Below are 19,410 nucleotides of genomic sequence, written 5' to 3'. Positions count from 1 at the left end.
TTGCTAAATTTATCTTATTACAAAATGCCTATGACATGTCCCTGGCTCTCAAGGATTTCACAGTCTAGTAGAAGAAGCAAAGGGCTAGGAAAACAGACTTGGTGAAATAATGAATTTTGGTTGAGATAAGAGAGGCTTAGGAGACTTCCTAGAGAAGGTAACTTTGGATCCAGACCTTGAATGTTGAGCAGGATTTTGACAGGTGACAAAGTAAAAAAAAAAAAAAAAATTGATGACAAAGGGGCCATACAAGAAAGCAAAGTGACACATCCTCTTCGTGATGTAAACATGACAGAGAGAGGGACAGGAAAAGAATCTGGAAAGAGTGGGTTTTTTCATATCAGCAGTAGGTTATGAGATTATGTCAGAGGATTGGGGAAAAAAGAACAAAAGGAATTGAGTACCTTTGTAGGGTGGAGCCTCAGGACTTGAACCGTTGGCTGTGAGTGAATGGGAGAGGAAAGAGTTGCGAGGGGAAGGAGTAGGTTTCAGAAGGAAAAAGGAGTTTGGTGTGGACGAACTGAGTCTGAACATGTGGGACATTTGGGTGAAGGTGTCGAGTAGGCAGTTGGATTTATACCCTGGGAACCGAAAATAAAGACTTGAGTGTTGTTAGCCCAAGGGTGGTAGTTGAAAGTATGGAGGGATAATAAATAATATGGGGATAATATCAAGATAACATCAGGATTTAAAAATGTCAGGAAGAGGTGGAGTTTAATGAAGAAAATGGCCAGGGTCCAATCTAGAGGAATTGCCAACAGGAATGTCTGGGCCAAAGAAGAAACTCCACTAACCAGAGCCGAGAGAAGTTACCAGACAGTCGGAGGAGAAACAGCAAAGAACCCTTACCAATGAGGCAAGGAGAGAGAGAATTTCAGTGGAGGGGTGACCAACTAGATGTTTTTCCCCTAAAATCCATCTCTATTCCTAGTCTTGGTAAACAGCATCGCCAAAGTCAAAGATCTGAGAGTCTTTCTCATACTCTAAGGCCTGACAGTATCTGCTCCCACATCTCTGCCATTACCTTAGTTCAGGCCATTTGCCACACAGTTCGCTGAAACGTTCTCTACATTGGTCTCTTTACCTCCTTTTTTTTTTTTTTTTTTTTACCTTTCCGCCTATCCTATACTCTCGACACTGGTACCAAATTGATCTTTTTAGAACACAGATTTTAATCTTGACATCATCTCCCCCAACCCTTCAACCTCTGAACACTTCCAAAGTTCTTTCAGTATAAAATGTATACTCCTTAGCGAGGTATCCAAGAGCCTATTGCTCCGGCCACTATGTGTTTCCCTTAGCTTCATCTCCTACCACATCCCACACCCTTGCAATGTCCAGCAAAACGTGCTGTGCAGTTCCCTGAACTAACCCATGCTCTTTCTTGCCTTTAGCTGTAATGCCCTTTAACACCATTTCCATCTTTATATAGGTGATGCCCTCTTATCCTTTGAGATGGTGACCGGCACTTGGTCCCCTCCCCTCACTAGTTGTGGTCTCCCTGTGGCACAAAAAATTAAGAACAGTCATCTCTTTACATCTCATCTTTATTCAAAATCCATTCCTTGTTCAGGATCCCTCAACCCCATAACAACTCATATCACATGACAAGCAGCAGAGAGGTCCATTATCAAAAGATGGAGAAGAAAACCCTTAGTGTGTGTCCTCTGAGGTCTCATTCAAGGGCCTTATCTTCTTTTCCTCAAACCCTGCTGCTCAACCATATACAGTTCATTCCCGTAGGAACCACCTAGAACAGGGCCTTCCCAATACCTTTTGGCAAAAGATTATGTTCAGAAGTATAGTCATCATTCCTTACATAAAAGATAATGCAAATACCAGGTTTATGGAAATTATATAACAAAGAAGAGAAAAATGAATTACCCTAACTGTAACTATACACCAGTCACAATAATAAGGAATATTAGGTGAAAGGAAATACAAGATACCATTGGACAGCCATAAGCTAACCATAAATAAATGAATGGCCCAGTACATTCCTGGATCGTGCTTGTCCCAATATAATTATTATTTTTGAGATTTATTTTTTATTTTTGGCTACATCGGGTCTTAGTTGCGGCACACGGGATCTTCGTTGAGGCATGTGGGATCTTTCGTTGTGGCGCGTAGGCTTCTCTCTAGTTGTGGCACGCAGGCTCCAGGGCGCATGGTCTCTGTAGTTTGTGGCACGCGGACTCTCTAGTTGTGGCCCACGAGCTCTGTAGTTGTGGCGCACAGGCTTAGTTGCTCCATGGCATGTGGGATCTTAGTTCCCTGACCAGGGATCGAACCCAGTCCCCTGCATTGGAAGGTGTATTCTTTACCACTGGACCACAAGGGAAGTCCCCCAATGTAATTATTAGTGGCTTCCTAGTTTACTCTTGAAAGTGTTTCAGTTTGGATTTTAAATTATATGGTCATCCTGATTATTGACCGTCATAAAAGACACTATCAAAGGAACAAGAGGAGAGGGTTGAAAGCGAAATGGGTGAATCCCCTTGTACACCTTATCCCATTAAAATGGGCAACCAGTTGGGGACTCCTGATTCCATTCAGGTACCCCGATTTTAAGCTGTCCCTGGCATCCCCACTCCCAAATTTCCATAACAGTTTGTGGAACTTCTCCAGTACTTCTCCCTAACGAAACATTTAACGCTATGAATTGGAATTGTGTCTTTCCTGACCCGTCCATGGGGAGGCAGTGTTGCTCACGTGTTAAGAGCACAGGTTTAAACACCAGGAAAGAGACGTAGGATAGTAATGTTTAGACTAAGAGCATAGACTCTAGGGTTAGAATTTGAATCCCAACCTTACCACTTACTAGCTGTGTGTCCTTAAGCAAGTCACTTAATCTCTTTGTGAACTCAGTTTCCTCACCTGTGACAAGGGAGCTAATAGTATTATCACATAGGGTGGTTGTTCTCGGAGCTGAGCCCTATGCACACGTAAGAAGGGCTCATTAAGTGCTAGCTATTATTATTAAATGGCAATGAATGTAAAGTGCTCAGCACAATGCCTGCTGCTTAGCAAGTACTCAATACATGTCGTGGTGTAATTACTAATCTTTATCGATCCTAAAGGACCTACCAGGCAGTAAAAACCATTTTGCTGAACCAATACATATTCTCTGTTGTATTTATGCATATACTACAAATACACCCAGCAAGAAAGAACTGAGAAAGGTCCTATGCTTTAGCAGAAATAAAGGCACTGGTGACTTTTGGAAGTGCTGTTTCAGGGCACCATAAATGCAGAAATTAAGATTTAATGAGCTGCAGGGCTTACTCTGAGATGAGAAAGGAAAGAAAGTTTGTTGATGACTTCTGAGAAAGAAGCTGGGCATGGACAGTTAGCTTCTCACTGCCTCTACCAACATCATCTAAAACTGCCCCATCCCCCAAAAGAGAAAGTCTTAAGGAGGCATCTGGGGTAAGCCTGCATCAGGTCCAACCACTGAGGACAGCAACACTGACATGCAGTACACTTGTCAGAAATTACACTAGAAACAAAGCAGATGGGTTGAGTTTGAAGGAGGTCAGCTGGGGTCTACTTTCAACTCTGTTGCCAAGTTAAAAAATCATGTAGAAGAATATTATGGAGGAACCCCAAGAACAATCCCAAATCTGGAAGTGAGTTTGAAGTCAAGAGTGGGACATAAGGGGGATGAGAGGCATCTCCGTAGAGCCCTGCTGCCCTTGTGCATCGGCATCACACAGAGGCAGCTGCGCTGGACAGTCGAAGGGGAAACCAAGCCACTAAAGAGAGAGTGCGTGAACACCAGGCATCTTCGTGACAGTGATTCTGTCCAGCATTGCTGAATCCTTCCCGTAGATCTGGGCTTCCAGGGAAATGGCAGAGTTCTGTCTTTGATTATGTGGATGCAGCAGGGATCAGGAATGAGCACAGTGTGAACTTGGAGTAGACACCAGGCCAAAAAACCCGACATATGGCAAGCTGGAATTGGCGTAACCGTGTCCAAAACAAACCCACAAACCTTGCAAGGATTAGGTTCCTTTGTGAGAAGTGATGAGGAGTTATTCCATTCCCTGCTCTCCCCTAATTGATGAAACAATAACATAAGCTTACTTTAGCCTTTAAGATCAACTCCCTTCCCCCAGATTAAGTTCTTAGAGAAGTTTATAAGTGCGAAGACAATGCCATATATACATATATATTTATGTAGTATTGGGGAAGCAAATAGGAGATCCAGTTACACCTTCCCATATTGAAAGATGAAAATAGGGCCTACAAGATTTTACCAACTGAAAATAAGTGGTGAAAACAAAATTCCTGAGGTGGAAGAACGTGTTTATGGGAAGAATTTTCAACAGCAAAAGAGGTCAGTTTTAGTACCATATGTGTTATGATTTCAGTAAAGTTAAATAATAAATTTGTGAAACAGGTGATAAAATATGAAAAGAGAAGAAAAGGGATCTAGAACAGTTAAAGAAATATAAACTATATGGGAAAGTGTAAAGTTATAAAGTCACCTCAGAAGCAGTAAAGAGCAGAACTGACAATGAAGAAAATAAAGGATGAAGGCGTGTTTGAGAAATCCTCATACTTTGAATAGGAAATGAGTTATACAAAAGTGATGAGAGAGAAGATGATAAATAATGAATGACAAAAATAGATATCCAGGGCTTCCCTGGTGGCCCAGTGGTTGAGAGTCCGCCTGCCGATGCAGGGGACACGGGTTCGCGCCCCGGTCCGGGAAGATCCCACGTGCCGCAGAGCGGCTGGGCCCGTGAGCCATGGCCGCTGAGCCTGCGTGTCCGGAGCCTGTGCTCCGCGACGGGAGAGGCCACAACAGTGAGAGGCCCGCGTACCGCAAATAATAAATAAACTAATTAATTTAAAAAAATAAAAAAATATACAAAAATAAAAATAGATATCCAATATATCAGATAATTTGGGTTGCTAAAAACATAGTCCAGGAGAAACATTCAGAGATTTGATTGAAGAGAACTTTCCTGATTGAAAAACAAAAGCCTGAAAATGTAGATTGAATAGGCTTATCAAGTAATAATCAAAATTAATTAAAAGAGATGAATACTTAAACATTTCCTGGTGAAAATTTTTAATTTCAAACACAAAAGAAGAATTTTATGAAGGGGAGAAGATACAGGTTACCTACAAAGGTTCTGCAACATTAAATGGTGGAGAACTTTGATGGATAAAGTTATGATCTAAAGTGTGACACCTGTCAATATGGCACTTACATGTGAAGAAAATAGAAAGACGTTTTCAAATACATATGGATTCTTCTAAAAAGGGGAGTAGGGATAATTTTCTTCAAGAAATTACCCAATGAGTGAATCAAGGCTTAAAAAAAGCTTTAAAATAGAATAGTGATTATATAAAAGAAGTTGCAATGACCATCAAAGCCATTTAAACAAATATATGTCTCATTAGTATTTTCAGTAAATTTTGAGATATTACATCAACAAATAAGAGCAGTCTGTCATGAGAAAGGAACAGCTGAAAATAAGAAACTTTTGGAGAGAAAATATGCTGTTTCTGAATATTCAAGTTCATTGGAAACAATAACCACCACACTGAATACTGCAGAAGTAAATTCAGCTCATCAGAAGACAGTTTAAGAAACTTTTTCCAGAACTCCAGCAGAAAGAATACAGAGATTAAAATTATGAGACAAGAGATAAGTAATACAAAGGCTAGGAACATATATACATATATAGGCTAGGAACATATATATAAATATAAATTCTAGGAAAAGAGAACATAAGAGATGCAATAATAAAAGTTCATTTTCCTGAGCTGAAGAAAGAGTGAAGTCTTCAGATCTAGAGGACTTACCAAATACTCAGCCTAATTAATATGTTTAAAGGATCCAAATGTACACAATCTCAAATAAAAATTTAAAATATAAGAGTACACAGAAATGTCTACATTCTTCCAAAAAGGAAAATAATAGGCATCTCATCTCCCACAAAATAAAAAACCAAAACTCAGAGTGGCATTAGACTTTTTTTTTTTTTTTTTTAGTCTACAACATTAAATGCTCAAAAAACCTCAGTAAAGTCTTGAGTGAAATGTGATATTTAAATTCCATAACTAGGTTTCCTAAGACATAAAAATTCAAAAGATATACCACCCACATACCCTTATTGAAAAATGTCACTTGAAAATATTGACATCAAAATGGACAACGTATTAGAAATAAAGGATATGAAAAAGACACGGTGTACCAGAAACAGAAGTAATGGTCCCAGAAAAGTTAATAAGTCACAATACTGTTATCAATGAGGTTATACAGCAAAATATAAAACTTAAAGAATGGGGCTTCCCTGGAGGCGCAGTGGTTGAGAGTCCACCTGCCAATGCAGGGGACACGGGTTCGTGCCCCGGTCCGGGAAGATCCCACATGCCGCGGAGCGGCTGGGCCCGTGAGCCATGGCCGCTGAGCCTGTGCGTCCGGAGCCTGTGCTCCGCAATGGGAGAGGCCACAACGGTGAGAGGCCCGCGTACCGCCAAAAAAAAATAATAATAATAAAATAAAATAAAATTTAATGGATTCTCGAAAGTGAAAGTAAATTTTTTAATGCAGGATAGAAAAAAAATTCTCATATTACATTCATATATATCCCCCCAAAACTGTCATTTACTATATCGAACTCCCAAACTCCTCCTCTTCCTCCCAAGCCTACCTACTGGGTAGTAGGAGGGCTGGAAATCCTTAAATTCTGAACCAAAGTGATGATAAGAGTCCAATGTGGTGATTAAAAAAAAAATTTTTTTTTTTGCGGTACGCGGGCCTGTCACTGCTGTGGCCTCTCCCGTTGCGGAGCACAGGCTCCAGACGCGCAGGCTCAGCGGCCATGGCTCACGGGCCCAGCCGCTCCGCGGCATGTGGGATCCTCCCAGAGTGGGGCACGAACCCGTGTCCCCTGCATCGGCAGGCTGACTCTCAACCACTGCGCCACCAGGGAAGCCCCAATGTGGTGATTTTTAAAAATTCCTTTAGGTGAAATGTTCAGTCTTTGCGATTTTTCCCCTCCTCCCAACCTCCCCAGCAGAATCCTTCGGTTTTGGACCAAGTTGGTTTCATGGCAAGTCCTATCACATCTTCAAGGAAAAGAAAATTTCAAAAAAGTTTAACTCTCCAGAAAATAGAAAAGATGAAGTTTCCCAATTTATTTTAGGAAGCTAGCATATATCTGATATCAATATCTACCAAAGATAACATGTATAAAACTTCAGACCAAATTTGAATAAAAACTTTAAATCTGAAATCAAATATCATTAAAACAAAACTAAAAGTACAGTAAAAGAGTAAAAACTTATTCTAGGAATGCAAGAGTGCTTTTATATTTAGGAAATGTATTAAAATAACACATTTATTTTGAATGCTGAAGATGAAAACCAAATTATTTTCTCAGTAGAATCTGAAAAGACATCTCTCTGAATACTTGTGTTCAAAGGATATAGAGGATATGAATAATAATTAATGGGATTGACTTAATAAATATATTTTGAACCCTATATCCCACAGAGAATAAACTTTCCTTTCAAATACCCATGAAATATTTATTAGGTAGCAAAGAATGCCTCCATATATATCCCAGGGCATAACTTTTCCAGTCCACATTCTCAGCAATAAATAACAGGAAATGAATAGTGAAAGTACACTAAAGCTTCAGCTACCAGGAAAAAAAATATAGATTTTTATATTATCTTGTCATGAGGAAGACTGAAAGAAAGTGACTGTCTAGGACAGAGGTTAGCAAACTATGGCCTGCAACCTGGTTTTCTAAATAAAATTGTGTTGTCATTTAGTTCATGTTCCGTCAATGGCTGCTTCTGTGCTACAACAGCAGAGCTGAGTAGTGGCCACAGAGACCATATGGCCCACAGAGCCTAAAATATTTACCATCTGGCCCTGTACAGAAAAAGTATGCTGACCCCTGATCTAAGAAAACATTTGCACCCCAATAGAAAACGGGCAAAGGATACGATGCCAGGGTCAGCTTCATGGGCATGGGACCTGCATGGTCGCCCAGGGACCCGCACTTAGAAAGGTCCTGCCCTTAGTTTAATGCTCTGCTGTTGCCATCTTGAAATTCTTAATAATTTTTGAACAAGAGGCCCTGTGTTTTCATTTTGCACTGGATCCTACGCATTATGTCGCTGGTCCTAACTGATCCACCATATTTTAAAACAAAGAAAGACAAATAAATTGTAAATATGAAAAAAATCTGTGGCCTATTATTAAATACATTCAAATAAAAGCTATAATGAAAACTCATCTTCATTTATAAAACTTACAGATATTTGAGAAAGAGCTAATCCTGAGTGTGGGTAAGAAAACCAGCACTTCATACTTTGCTCCCGGGAGTTTAATAATCATGACAGTGGGGAGTGAGTTAAAGTGGCCACCGTTCTCAGGGTAGAAAAAAACTTATGCTCACTATACTCGAGTGTAGAGGAAATAACTTGAAGCTGCTTTGCTTATCTTCAAAAGACCCTCCTGCTCGGTGCAGGTGTAGTGAGGAGAGGAGGCACCTTTCTTCCAAACGGGAAATCCTAGCCCAGTGCAAGAATTTAAACACTCAGTAAATTTCAATCTTTTCAGTCTTGCCCTGCCCCCACTTCTCTCACTCCTATGGCTCTGTGTTTGAGGGGGGCTTATTGTGTCCTTGTGGCCTGCACGTGAAGGGGGCCTCTGAGTCTTCTGGCAGCCACAGTACCATCCCTTGTCTTGTCATGGTCACCTGGTGTTCATCCACCAACCACATTGGTGGCTTTGACTGGTGGCCCTCCTTTATCACATCTTGGTGTGCGTTTCAATTATGGGAAATACCTTTTGGACAGCTAACCAGTTTTCTGTTCTCGTAACAACAGCAACAACAACAGTTTTGTGTTGAATTTGCACCAAAAGCACCAATACTTGATGTGAGAAAATGTCTTTAGGCTTTTCCTGGTGCGTGAGTGCACGGGCGCGCGTTAGAAAAGGCAAATTGGTGGAGGTGAAAGGAGTACATGTTTTGCTCTAATATCTTTTTGATCCTTCACAAGAAAAATACAGTTTACATCTTAACACAGTGTATGTGCATTACTTACACATAGTTGACTAAACGTTTCATGTAGCATGACTTTCTGCTGTGGTATGCTATATGTCTGATGTTTCTATTCTATTTCATTTTTATTAACTGTTGGCAACATCCCACCAAACTGATTTCCCAAATCACTAATAGGTTGCATTCCACAGCTTGAAAGTCATTGTTGTCGTAGCCATCAGTGAGATGGACTAAAGGGGAAATTCCTCATGCATCAGTACGGCGGGGCTGGGGTCTCCAGATGCAGACAGGAGCAGGATGGGTAGCCCATCTACTCAAAGTACAGTGCTCAGTGGCTTGCTTTGGGTCTGCACTGGAATCTGACGAAATTGGAGTGGAGACAAGCGTCGAGGTCAAGCTTTTTGAGCAGGAGGGAGGCTTGGCCATGACCCCAGTCAATCATAGGAGGACAAGGGCTGAAGGTCTGGGCTGGGTTTCGGGCTCCAGCCAGTTAGGGTGCAGGGGAGGCTAGGAGGAAGGAGAGAAGGGCCAAGGAAGAAGCAGGGGAGTGGGATGGAGGTGAGGAGGGGGGATACAGATGAACATGGGGCCAGAACTAATTGCTGGTCCTGCTTAGTTGCACCTGAGGCTGCCATACCTTCCCAGGATTAGCTGGGGACCTGGGTGGGTCACTAAGGACATGAATGACTTCAGCCGGGTGGGGCTAAGGAAAAGCAGGACCTGACAGTTTTATCATTTCCATGCTTACCGCGACTCTGCTCTTCCAGAATTAAAAGACTCCTGGGTGATGGCTCCAACTGCAAGTTCTTTTGTCCCCTTTCGTTTTCCCCTAACCCATGTGCAAAGGGTGAGGAGGGACAATTCTAACTCAATTTGGCCCACTTGATTCTTTCTGACTGGTTGTATCTGTGGTTACTGGAAAGAGCATGTGTTTTCTAAGGAGCTTAACCACAGGGAGGTTTGGAAACTCACATAAACGCAAAAGAATGTGTTTCAGAAACGAATCAAAATGAGACTCAGGGTTCTTATTTTGCTCTTACTCTTTGTATATCAAACCCTTGGAAATAACTGAGCAATAATCTGAGGGCCGTGCGAGGTTCCACGCAAAACCCCTCACTGGGGACACACAGTGAATGCACTGTCACAAAAGGTATTGACTTCTTATCATGTTCCAGATGCTGGAGAGGGTGTAGAAAAACAAAACTAGCTGAGGAACTCTGGAGCTGCTCCAGCTGTCACCTTCTCATGGGACTGGTGGCTTTGCCTCCTGATGGTCTGGGGAGCCCTTCTCAAAGCCAAGTCGGGAGGTGGTGTGAAGAGGGGTTGACTCTGATTTTGAGTGGACCCGGGTGTATTGAGTGAATCTTTAAGCACAGAACTCTGTAGGGCTGTAATGAAGCAGAATTCCTGGGAGGCTACTTGAATACCAAATTTGGCTGAGATTTATACTTGTGGAACCAAGGCATGAAATACCAAGAAAAGCCTGAATCCTGCACACCATCTTGATACCCAGTTGGCCCATGGAAATCTTCAGGGGCTAGAACTGCATTTGAGTTAGGATTTAACTGAGTCAAATATCTGGGACATTTCACATCCACTGACTTCTAAAACATGGATATTTCAACTGACTATAGTTAGTCAGCAATTGTGTGTTAAAAGCAATTTTAAAAACAAAACAAGACAAAACCATCCACAGCAGAGTTCAATGGAATCTTTCCCAGTAATACTTATATTTGGACTAGGAAGGAGTTTTTATTTCCACCCTGGGGCTTTGGTAACAATGGCTGGGTGAGCCATTACTAAAGAGAACATTGGGGCTCCATAGCTGGGATTTTAAGATCAGTAATTCTTAAACAGGTTGGCATGATACATGAGATATTTTACACATTATAAGGTGGAGAGAAGCTGCCACTTCCCCACCCAACACCCTACTTCTCCTGGCTATGACCAGGAGTTCACTTAGGTCCTCAGGGTTGAAAAGAAGCCAAGGTCTGAACATGGACACACCATCCTGGGCTGATTATTCTGGGAGTAGCTACTAGATCAGATTCCAAACCAGAAAATCAGTTTACAAGGCAAAGTGTGGGTAAGACACGCACGTTTTAACAGAAAGTCCAAACAAAATTAAAGACCCAGCATATCTATCCCCATGAGAGAAGGGCAGGAGTCTGGTTCAAGTCTTAGTGGGTAGTTTCCAGATCCCCCATGGATGAAGTAGTTAAGAGTTCAGAGTTAGGAGTCCACCTGTGGTCAATGGGTGGTGGTGAGGCAGGGGAGAGGACCATGGCACCAGTCAGGCAAAACCCTTGCTCCTGGGGACATCCAACATGCTCACCTCCATGCTAAAACCAGAAGCAGCTGCCATGGGACTCTTTCCTTCTCTAAGAGGTGATCTGGTCTTGGGGTAGGACATGACGTGCGTGTGTAGGTTAAGAAGCTCAGTCATGAGGACTAAAGGATTCCAAGGTGCAGGTCTACATAACCCCATATTCCTCTGCCGCTTTCATAGCTGAGGCCCCTTGGGGTCCCATGGTAACCCACGAGAAGACGAAACCAGTTTTGTTCCCAGAATCTTAGAAGGTTATGTTTACCCTCAGTGCTTGAGGGAATAGGCTAAGTACATCTCAAGCATGTCACAAAGAGGGTATATTTTGGTGCAGGCTTATATAATTGTGTAAAGAATGGTCATGTGTAAATATGAAAAAACAAACCTCAACAGTAACAGGACAATTATTAGTAGAGCTGGGATGGGAGAAGCAAACCTGTCAATACCTGCTTCCCTCTCATTTTATCTTAAGGGCGTCATTTTATTTTCTTCCTGAGAAAAGAGAGCACCTGTCAATTGGCAAGAAAGTGTTCCAGATAGCTTTAGACTTTTCTTAACACTCCAGGATATTTCTTGGATCTTTCCCTCTATCTAGCATCAAGAAATCAGACGAATACTAATATTGTCTGAATTTTACATGTCAGTCAGACAGAAGAATAGTGAAAATGAAATGTTTTAAGCCAAAAGAAAATGTAAATTACCATGGGGTGACCCTTTTTAATAAGTAAAGGAACGCAAATGATTTGTGGCCAATCCTTGAAAACAAAGAAATAAACTCAAAAAGGATTTACTTGAAACCCCTGCTCCTTTAGCAGACAGCCAAAAACAGACCCCCAATTCTAGTTCAAGTCCCTGTTTCACCTATACTTTGCCTCCCCTCCCAGTTTAATTCCCGCACTACAGGACTTCTCTACCAATGAGAAAATCAAACATGGAATAGAGGAGCTGTGGGGATTCCTCCCTAATCATAGGTGTCTTACCCTACCCCTCAGGACCCAAAATTTCACATAGTACTTGTTTGGGTGATATGGACCAAAACACAGAATTGTATTTCAGAAGTAGGCACAGACAATCCGTGTTCAAGGAAATCTCTTGCTTCTAGTGGAAAGGAGTTGTAGAATTATAACTGGAGTAGCAGTCACACAGTGCCTCGTCTGAAGCACCTATACAGCATTGGGCCAGATCTGCCAGACCCTCACTAGGATCCCCAGGACCAGAGCATCTACCCCATAGCTGAAGAAGAAGAGCCAGGACCAGTCTTTGAGATTTGAAATATACAACGGAAGCTTGTCCAGGAGGATGGCTGGGATTCTAATAAAAGGCTTTCCAAAGCTTTAAAAGTGCAGGGCTGGGATATGCTGTTCTGGTGAGCTTTGGGGAGACCCCCAGCTTGCATTAAGCCCAGACATCTACTGTTGATGATTAGGTAGGCCCGTTCACCAAGGAGCTGTGCTCTAGAATCCTTGTCTCATCTGGGAAGGTTCCTCAGGTTCACATAGGATCACAGGAATTGGCTGGAGCCGTCTGAGCCTCAGGCCCAGGCTGTTCATCCAGACGAGACCGGAAGAGGTGCTGTCCAGCTGGCAAAAGATCAGGAGACATCCATGAGCAATAGAGACGTCTCCCCACGCTATTCTTTCCTTCCATCCAACAAACAGGTAGATCCTGGAGAGGCAAATATCCTTAAGACCCTCACAAGGGGAGCTGGAAAAAAAAGTGATTGCAACCCAGTATCAGAGGATGGTGACTGAGAGATGTACACGGTGCCCTGAGAGCCTGGGGCAGGAGCAACGAACCCCATCTGTGTTGGTCAAAGGCAACAGACAGAGACCAAGTTGCGTCTTACAGAATGAGTAGGAGTTTGCCAGTGTGGACATTGTGTGTCCCAAGCAGATGGAACGTATAAAGGCTGAGAAACTGGAATAGAAAAGTTTATTGGAAAAGGTTTATTTTTTATAAAAGAGCCCCTGCCCCTTTCTCTCCCTGATCCGTTTCCCCAACTCCCCAACTCCTCACCCCTCTACCCTGTGGGCTTTATGCTGCTGCCCCCTGAAACTGCTTGCTCTTCCCCAAACAATTGTTTAAAAAAGCATTTCTATATTTATCAGAAGAGCTGAATGTTTTTTCAAATGCTGACTTACCATCCTTCAGGGGATTGCCTGTTCTGAACCTTTGTCTATTTTTCTATTGTTTGCCTTATTAATATTTACTTGTACCACCTATTTACATATCCCGGACAGTAATCTTTTGCCTTTTTTATTTGTTGCAGACATCTTCTCTCACTCCTTTTCTTTTTTTTTTTTTTTTTTGATTTTTGTTTTATTTGGCTGTGTCGGGTCTTAGTTGCGGCATGCAGGATCTTTCATTGTGGCTGCGTGGGCTTCTCTCTAGTGGCAGTGCACTAGAGAGGCTCAGTTGCCCCGCGGCATGTGGGATGTTAGTTCCCCCATGAGGGATCGAACCCGCGTCCCCTGTACTGGAAGGCGGATTCTTAACCACTGGGCCACCAGGGAAGTCCCTCTCACTCTCTTCTTGTCTTTGTTTATGGTATCTTTTGTCACCCAGAATTTTAGACCCTTCAGATAGTCAAAATTATTCTTTTCTTAAAAAACAATTCCTACTTTTTGTATCTGGTTGAAGAAATCCTTCACTAACAGGATGACATAAAAATCTCCTTCTATAATTCGCTCAATGGATTGAAAGTTGTGTTTTTCCCATTAGGTTTTAATACATCCAGGGTGACATTTGGTATGAGATAGTGATCTGATTGGTTGTTTCCAACTACAAATCCCTTGTCACAGCATCACTTACGGAAGGGTTCATTTTCCCTCCCCAGTTTGAATCACCACTTTCGCTGTATAGAGAGACCTCACATACATCAAGGTGTGGGCTCTCCATTTCACTCCATTCCTTCTGCTGTTCTGTATCATACACATAGGGCCACTATATGTGATAGGGCAAACTTTCCAACTTTGTTCTTTTTCATTATTGCCTTGATTACTTTTAGAACTGTAATCTTCATTTCATTTTTGGAGTCCATTTTTGAGCTTAACAAAACTTTCTTTCAGAATTTTTCCTAGAATTGAAGTTATAGATTAACTTGAGGAACATGAGATATCCTTATGATATGGAATCTTTCAGCACATGACCATAACGTATTGTGTCACTTCTGCTCAGGTCAGACAGACATATCATTTCTGGATATGGGGCAGAAGAAAATAAATTTTCCTCATAGAGATGGAATACACTCAACCAGAATGAGAATTCCTAAAGATACTGCATCATGAAAAGGAAGGCCTAAGACCTACTTTGCGCAAATTCATCTTAAATATCTATAAAATAGTCTGGAACAAAGACAAAATAATAATAACTCTCTAGAAGTTAAAATTAAGATAAATGAGTGCATAAAAAATAAAAGTAATCTGAAAACAATGGAAAATGTTTGCAGTACAAAATGTCAGAGTCAAAGGAGCAAACTCTAACCTCAAGAATTATTAGAACGACAGGCAGAAATGCAAGGCTCAGCTGAAACAGATCCTTAAGTAAAAGGAAAGAACATCAAAGCTACAGAAGAGTGGGTTAGAATAGAAAAACCTACTATGAAGTCAATGCAACAGATTGAAGTATGAGCACTAGGAAAAATACTTAGAAGCTGAACTGAAGCAGTAGTAAGTCGTATCAGTGAAACAGAAGTCAACCTTGGGAAATAAAGAAGCCCCCTTCCAAATCTAAAATGCTATGATCCCATCTGTCTTAGAGAAAGTTTCCCTCTTTTTTCAGTAAAGTTTCCCTCTTTTCATTAAAAAAAGGCTGTATCATTTTTCTTCTTTTATTTATTAGTATGACTAGTTACATTAGATATCCTTAAATGTTGAGCTATCAATACATTCCTGAAATAAATACCAATTAATTAATTAGTATTCTTTTGGATTCCTGCTGCATTCATTTTGCTAATATTTTATTTACAGATTTTTGAATCTATATTTACCAATGAATTTGGACTCTTCTTTTTTGAGGAGGGGGGTTTGTTTATCTTTGTTTATTTGGGCATCTAGTTTGTGCTAATTTCATTTAAATGAATTGGAATCATTTTTCTTCTGTAATCAAAGCAGTCATTTAAAGAGCACAAAAATAACTGTTTCTTAAAGATTTGAAACTAAACTGTGAATCTGGTTGGGCCCAGGGTTTTTTGTTGTTTTGTTTTGTTTTGTTTTGTTTTGTTTTTAGCATATGAGTGTGTGGAATGGGGTGGGAAGGAGTGAAGGAAGTTCTTTACCAAAATTTCTCAGAATTCTAACATAAAGCATCCTTTTAAATAATTTCCAAAGTTATGGAAATTTCAGATAATAAGCCCAGTTAGAGGATAGGTCAAAAGTAAAGTAATAGACTATATGACACAAGGTAAAGACAAATGAACATCTGATTAAGTCACATCTGTTTTATTTTCCTAGATCAGGAAGTGTGCTGCACCACTGGAATGAAATCTATTACTTCGTGGAACAGTTGGCTCATAAATTCATCAGGTGAGAAACATAATGAGTAGTTCTCCGTCATGAGTACAACCAGCATGTTTGCTATTCTACTAATTACTGACCACTTTGGGGATGCTTTTTGACAAAGGTAGACCCTCAGATCTTATAACGGACACTTGACTTTGTTTTCATCTTTGCCACATATTAGAATAACTTTTGGCTTCGTGTTTTCAAGAGGACCGTGATTAGGTTATAAGACCAACATTTTAACTTTCTCCCTCTCTTGTCAAATAATATCCTTCTAGAAGGATCGTTAACATTTTCTTTCACGGTGCATCATGCTGGGACAATTGGCTCCTTCTGGCTGGACCCATGTGTAGAGCCTGCAGGGTGTAAGGTAACCAACTCATCCCAGTTTGCCCAGGACTTTCCTGGTTTTAGCACTGAAAGTTTCACATCTTGGGAACTCTCTTCAGTCCTGGGCAAACTGCCATGGTTGGCCAGCCTGGCTATATGCCTTATCAGGTAGAATCCTCAAGCATTCTTGACACCACTTTCCAAGGAAGGACAATGCAGTTTTGAACATTGTCACTATACACATTGCAGGGGCCTTGGAGGTCCTACTTTCCAATAAGTAGGACCCACTAGTAAAAGAAAGGAGGTCATTTCACCCTCCTTGTGTGCAACCTCCAAAGGACAACACAACTGTGATAACGTTAACGGATATGCTTGAAGCCAGTTGTCAAGGTCTTTGGTGAAATTGTGCTGATCATTGTAAATTTGAAAGCAGCTCCAACCCTGCTTGATGGTCTCTGTAGAGTCTTCCAGCTGATGTGAGTAACCATATACTTCCTCTTTGAATATGTTGTCCTCTGAGACCAGGGTCATGACAGATGTGTTCCCTGCAAATTCATTTACTGGTCTCAACATGTACCCACCGCTTGATTGGAGGGAGGCGGTTAAGAGGTGTCCTCTCCATTATGCCCCAAATTGGAAACTACAGCAGGAAGCATCTACACCCAGATGAAGGGAGAAAACAGAGGCTGGGAGGAGACAGGCGGGTAAAGCAGAGGAAAAGAAGAGAAGCAAATACATGGATGGTATTAAAAGCAAAGTTAAGAGAATTGTACAAGCTTAGAACTGAAAGGAACAACTTCCCAAGCTATCGTCCGAGGCATTCACTAACCCCCAACTTGAATAGCTCTGGTGAGAAACTGCTGCGTTTTGAGGCAAACAACCCAATAGTTGGATAATTCCAGTTTCCATAAGAGTCTTTTTTGTCATTGACCCATAATGTCCTTTCCTACACTCTCATCCATCTGGAGTGATATAAAACAAATCTGCCTCCAGACACCTGAGAGTATCTGCTATGTCTGTCTTTCCTCTAATGGTTTTCTGTCCTCTCTAAAGCAGAGGAGTCTCCTGGAAAAGGCTTTGAAGTTAGGCAGATGTGGATTCTCATCCAAGCTCCATTGGGCACCATAGCAATTAACTTACCTTGGTTGAACCCTAGTTTGCATGTGAAAATTATACGAGAAAACATGTGCAAAGCAACTAGCCCAGCACCTGGCTAAGAGTGAGCACGTGACACTTCTCTTCCCCAGTTCCTTCAGAAACTCCAGACGCTTTGCTGTTTTAGATTCAAAGACGTTAGAGGTAGGAGTTGGGGGAACTAAGCCAGTCCTCCTCGTTTTATAGACAAAGAAACTAAGGACCAGAGTAGTCGACATGGCTTAATCTAGACCACGAGGCATTTTCCTTTAATTGTCTCCTCTGGCCCTCTTTGGCTATGGACCCTCCTCAAAGTGTGGCACCAAGACACTACTGCCACGCAAACTCCAAGAGGAGGGTCTGTCTTTTGTTGCCTGCTTCAGCCCCAGGGCCGATAGTAGTGCCTGACACACGATACCTGCTCAATCAGTAATATAACTTTTCACCTTTTTCTTGAAGCCCCCAACCTGAACCTCACACCCATCCCTCTCAGCAAAGAACTTCACCTCCTATTTCACCAAGAGCCCAGAGAACAGCAAGCAAGGGATTACCTCCTATTCCAATCCTCCTCTTAAAAGATGGATGCATGCCCTTCCCATCGTCTCTGAGATTCAAGTATCCCTCCTATTTAAAGCCTATCCTTCCATTTTAGCCCATTTTATCCCATTGTCTCCAATATCCCCCAGGTCTTTGTTTCTCTCTTGTATTTTTCTCTACCTTTCCTCTGGCTCCATTTCCACTATCAATAGACATAACCTCATCTGAAAAAAAAACAATGAATTTCCTGATCATGTCTTTCTATAGAGGCTACCTTAATTCTTTACCAGTTTCTCACTCAAATATCTTTAAAGACTCACCATCTCCATATCCTTACTTCTCATTCATTCCTTAACCCACTCCCATCTGGCCTTCATCCGCACCCTCGACCTGCTTGCTCTCACCAAATTCCCTAAGTGATGCCCTAGAGGACAAATCCATTGAGAGCCATGAAGTGCTTGTTCTGCTGGATAGAGGAGTTTCATTGGATTCAGATTTATCTCTCCTTAAAATTCTCCCCTCCGCTGGCTTCTGGCTCTCCTTTCATCCCCTGCCCGGAGCCAGGCCTTTAAATGTTGGTTTTGGTTCTGGTTTGGCTCCCTTCCCTTCTCCCTGCTGATACTCTGAACAATTTTACTCACATCAGTATGCTGAGAGCTCCCAAATTATGTCTGCAGCCCAGATTCATATACCAATTACCCCTTGGAGACCTACATTTCCTGCATTTCAAATTCATTCTTTCCAGAGCTTAACTCTATATAAGGGAGGCAGTATAACATAGTGGTTAAGAGACCAAGTTCTAGAATCAGAATGTTTGGTTTTAAGCCCTAGGTCTACCACCCTCCCACTGTGTGACTTTGGGAAAATTATTTTATCTTTCAGGGTCTCAATTTCCTTTCGTGGAAAATAGGAATAATAATAGTAATGATCTCATAAAGTTGTTACAAGTTTAATGAAATAATACATGCAAATCACTTCCGTGCTTGGCACATAGTAAGTATTTGAAAGGGTTGGCCATTATTATATTATCATGATAATTATGATTTTTATTATCATTTCTGATGTGGTATCCTCCTGGCCCAGCACTAGTGAGGTAGTAAAAGGCAGCATGTTGCCATGGACAGGGAACCCAGGTCTTTTTCAAAAGGCCAATTTCAATTCACCAGGTGTTGCTTGGGCTCCTACCAAGTATTACACACCATGCTAAAGGGTTTCCGAAGGTGCATCAGACATACGGTAATGGATGTAGACTTTATCTTGGATGCATTAGGAGCCATTGGAGGTTTGATAGCAGATGAATGACAAGATCTGATTTATATTTTAGGAAAATAATCCCGGAGGCAGTGTGAGGAATGAATTGGAGCAAGGAATGATGATAGGCAAGGTCACCAGCTAGGAAACAATGACTATTGTCAGGAAAAGGGGGAAGGTTTGGGGAAACATTTTAGGAAGTGGGAAATGTAAGATCTGGGGCCAGGTCGGGTATGGGAGGTTACTGCATCATGAAGAACTAGGTTGATGCTATGAAGTGTGAACCATGTGG

General features: G+C 41.6%; 1 protein-coding gene across 1 annotated transcript in view; it reads left to right on the top strand.

The window, feature by feature from the left end:
- The window catches only part of ANTXR1 (ANTXR cell adhesion molecule 1), a 238,597-nt gene that overhangs the window by 10,523 nt on the left and 208,664 nt on the right, over nucleotides 1-19,410 (top strand). Inside the window, 1 exon segment of the mRNA XM_029231442.1 lies at nucleotides 15,819-15,890. Within this exon segment, the coding sequence (XP_029087275.1) occupies nucleotides 15,819-15,890 (72 nt within the window).

Source organism: Monodon monoceros, unplaced genomic scaffold (genome assembly GCF_005190385.1).
Source record: "Monodon monoceros isolate NGI ecotype Baffin Bay Population unplaced genomic scaffold, NGI_Narwhal_1 Super_Scaffold_19, whole genome shotgun sequence".
Classification (NCBI taxonomy): Eukaryota; Metazoa; Chordata; class Mammalia; order Artiodactyla; family Monodontidae; genus Monodon; species Monodon monoceros.
This window is presented reverse-complemented; position numbering and strand designations above follow the sequence as displayed.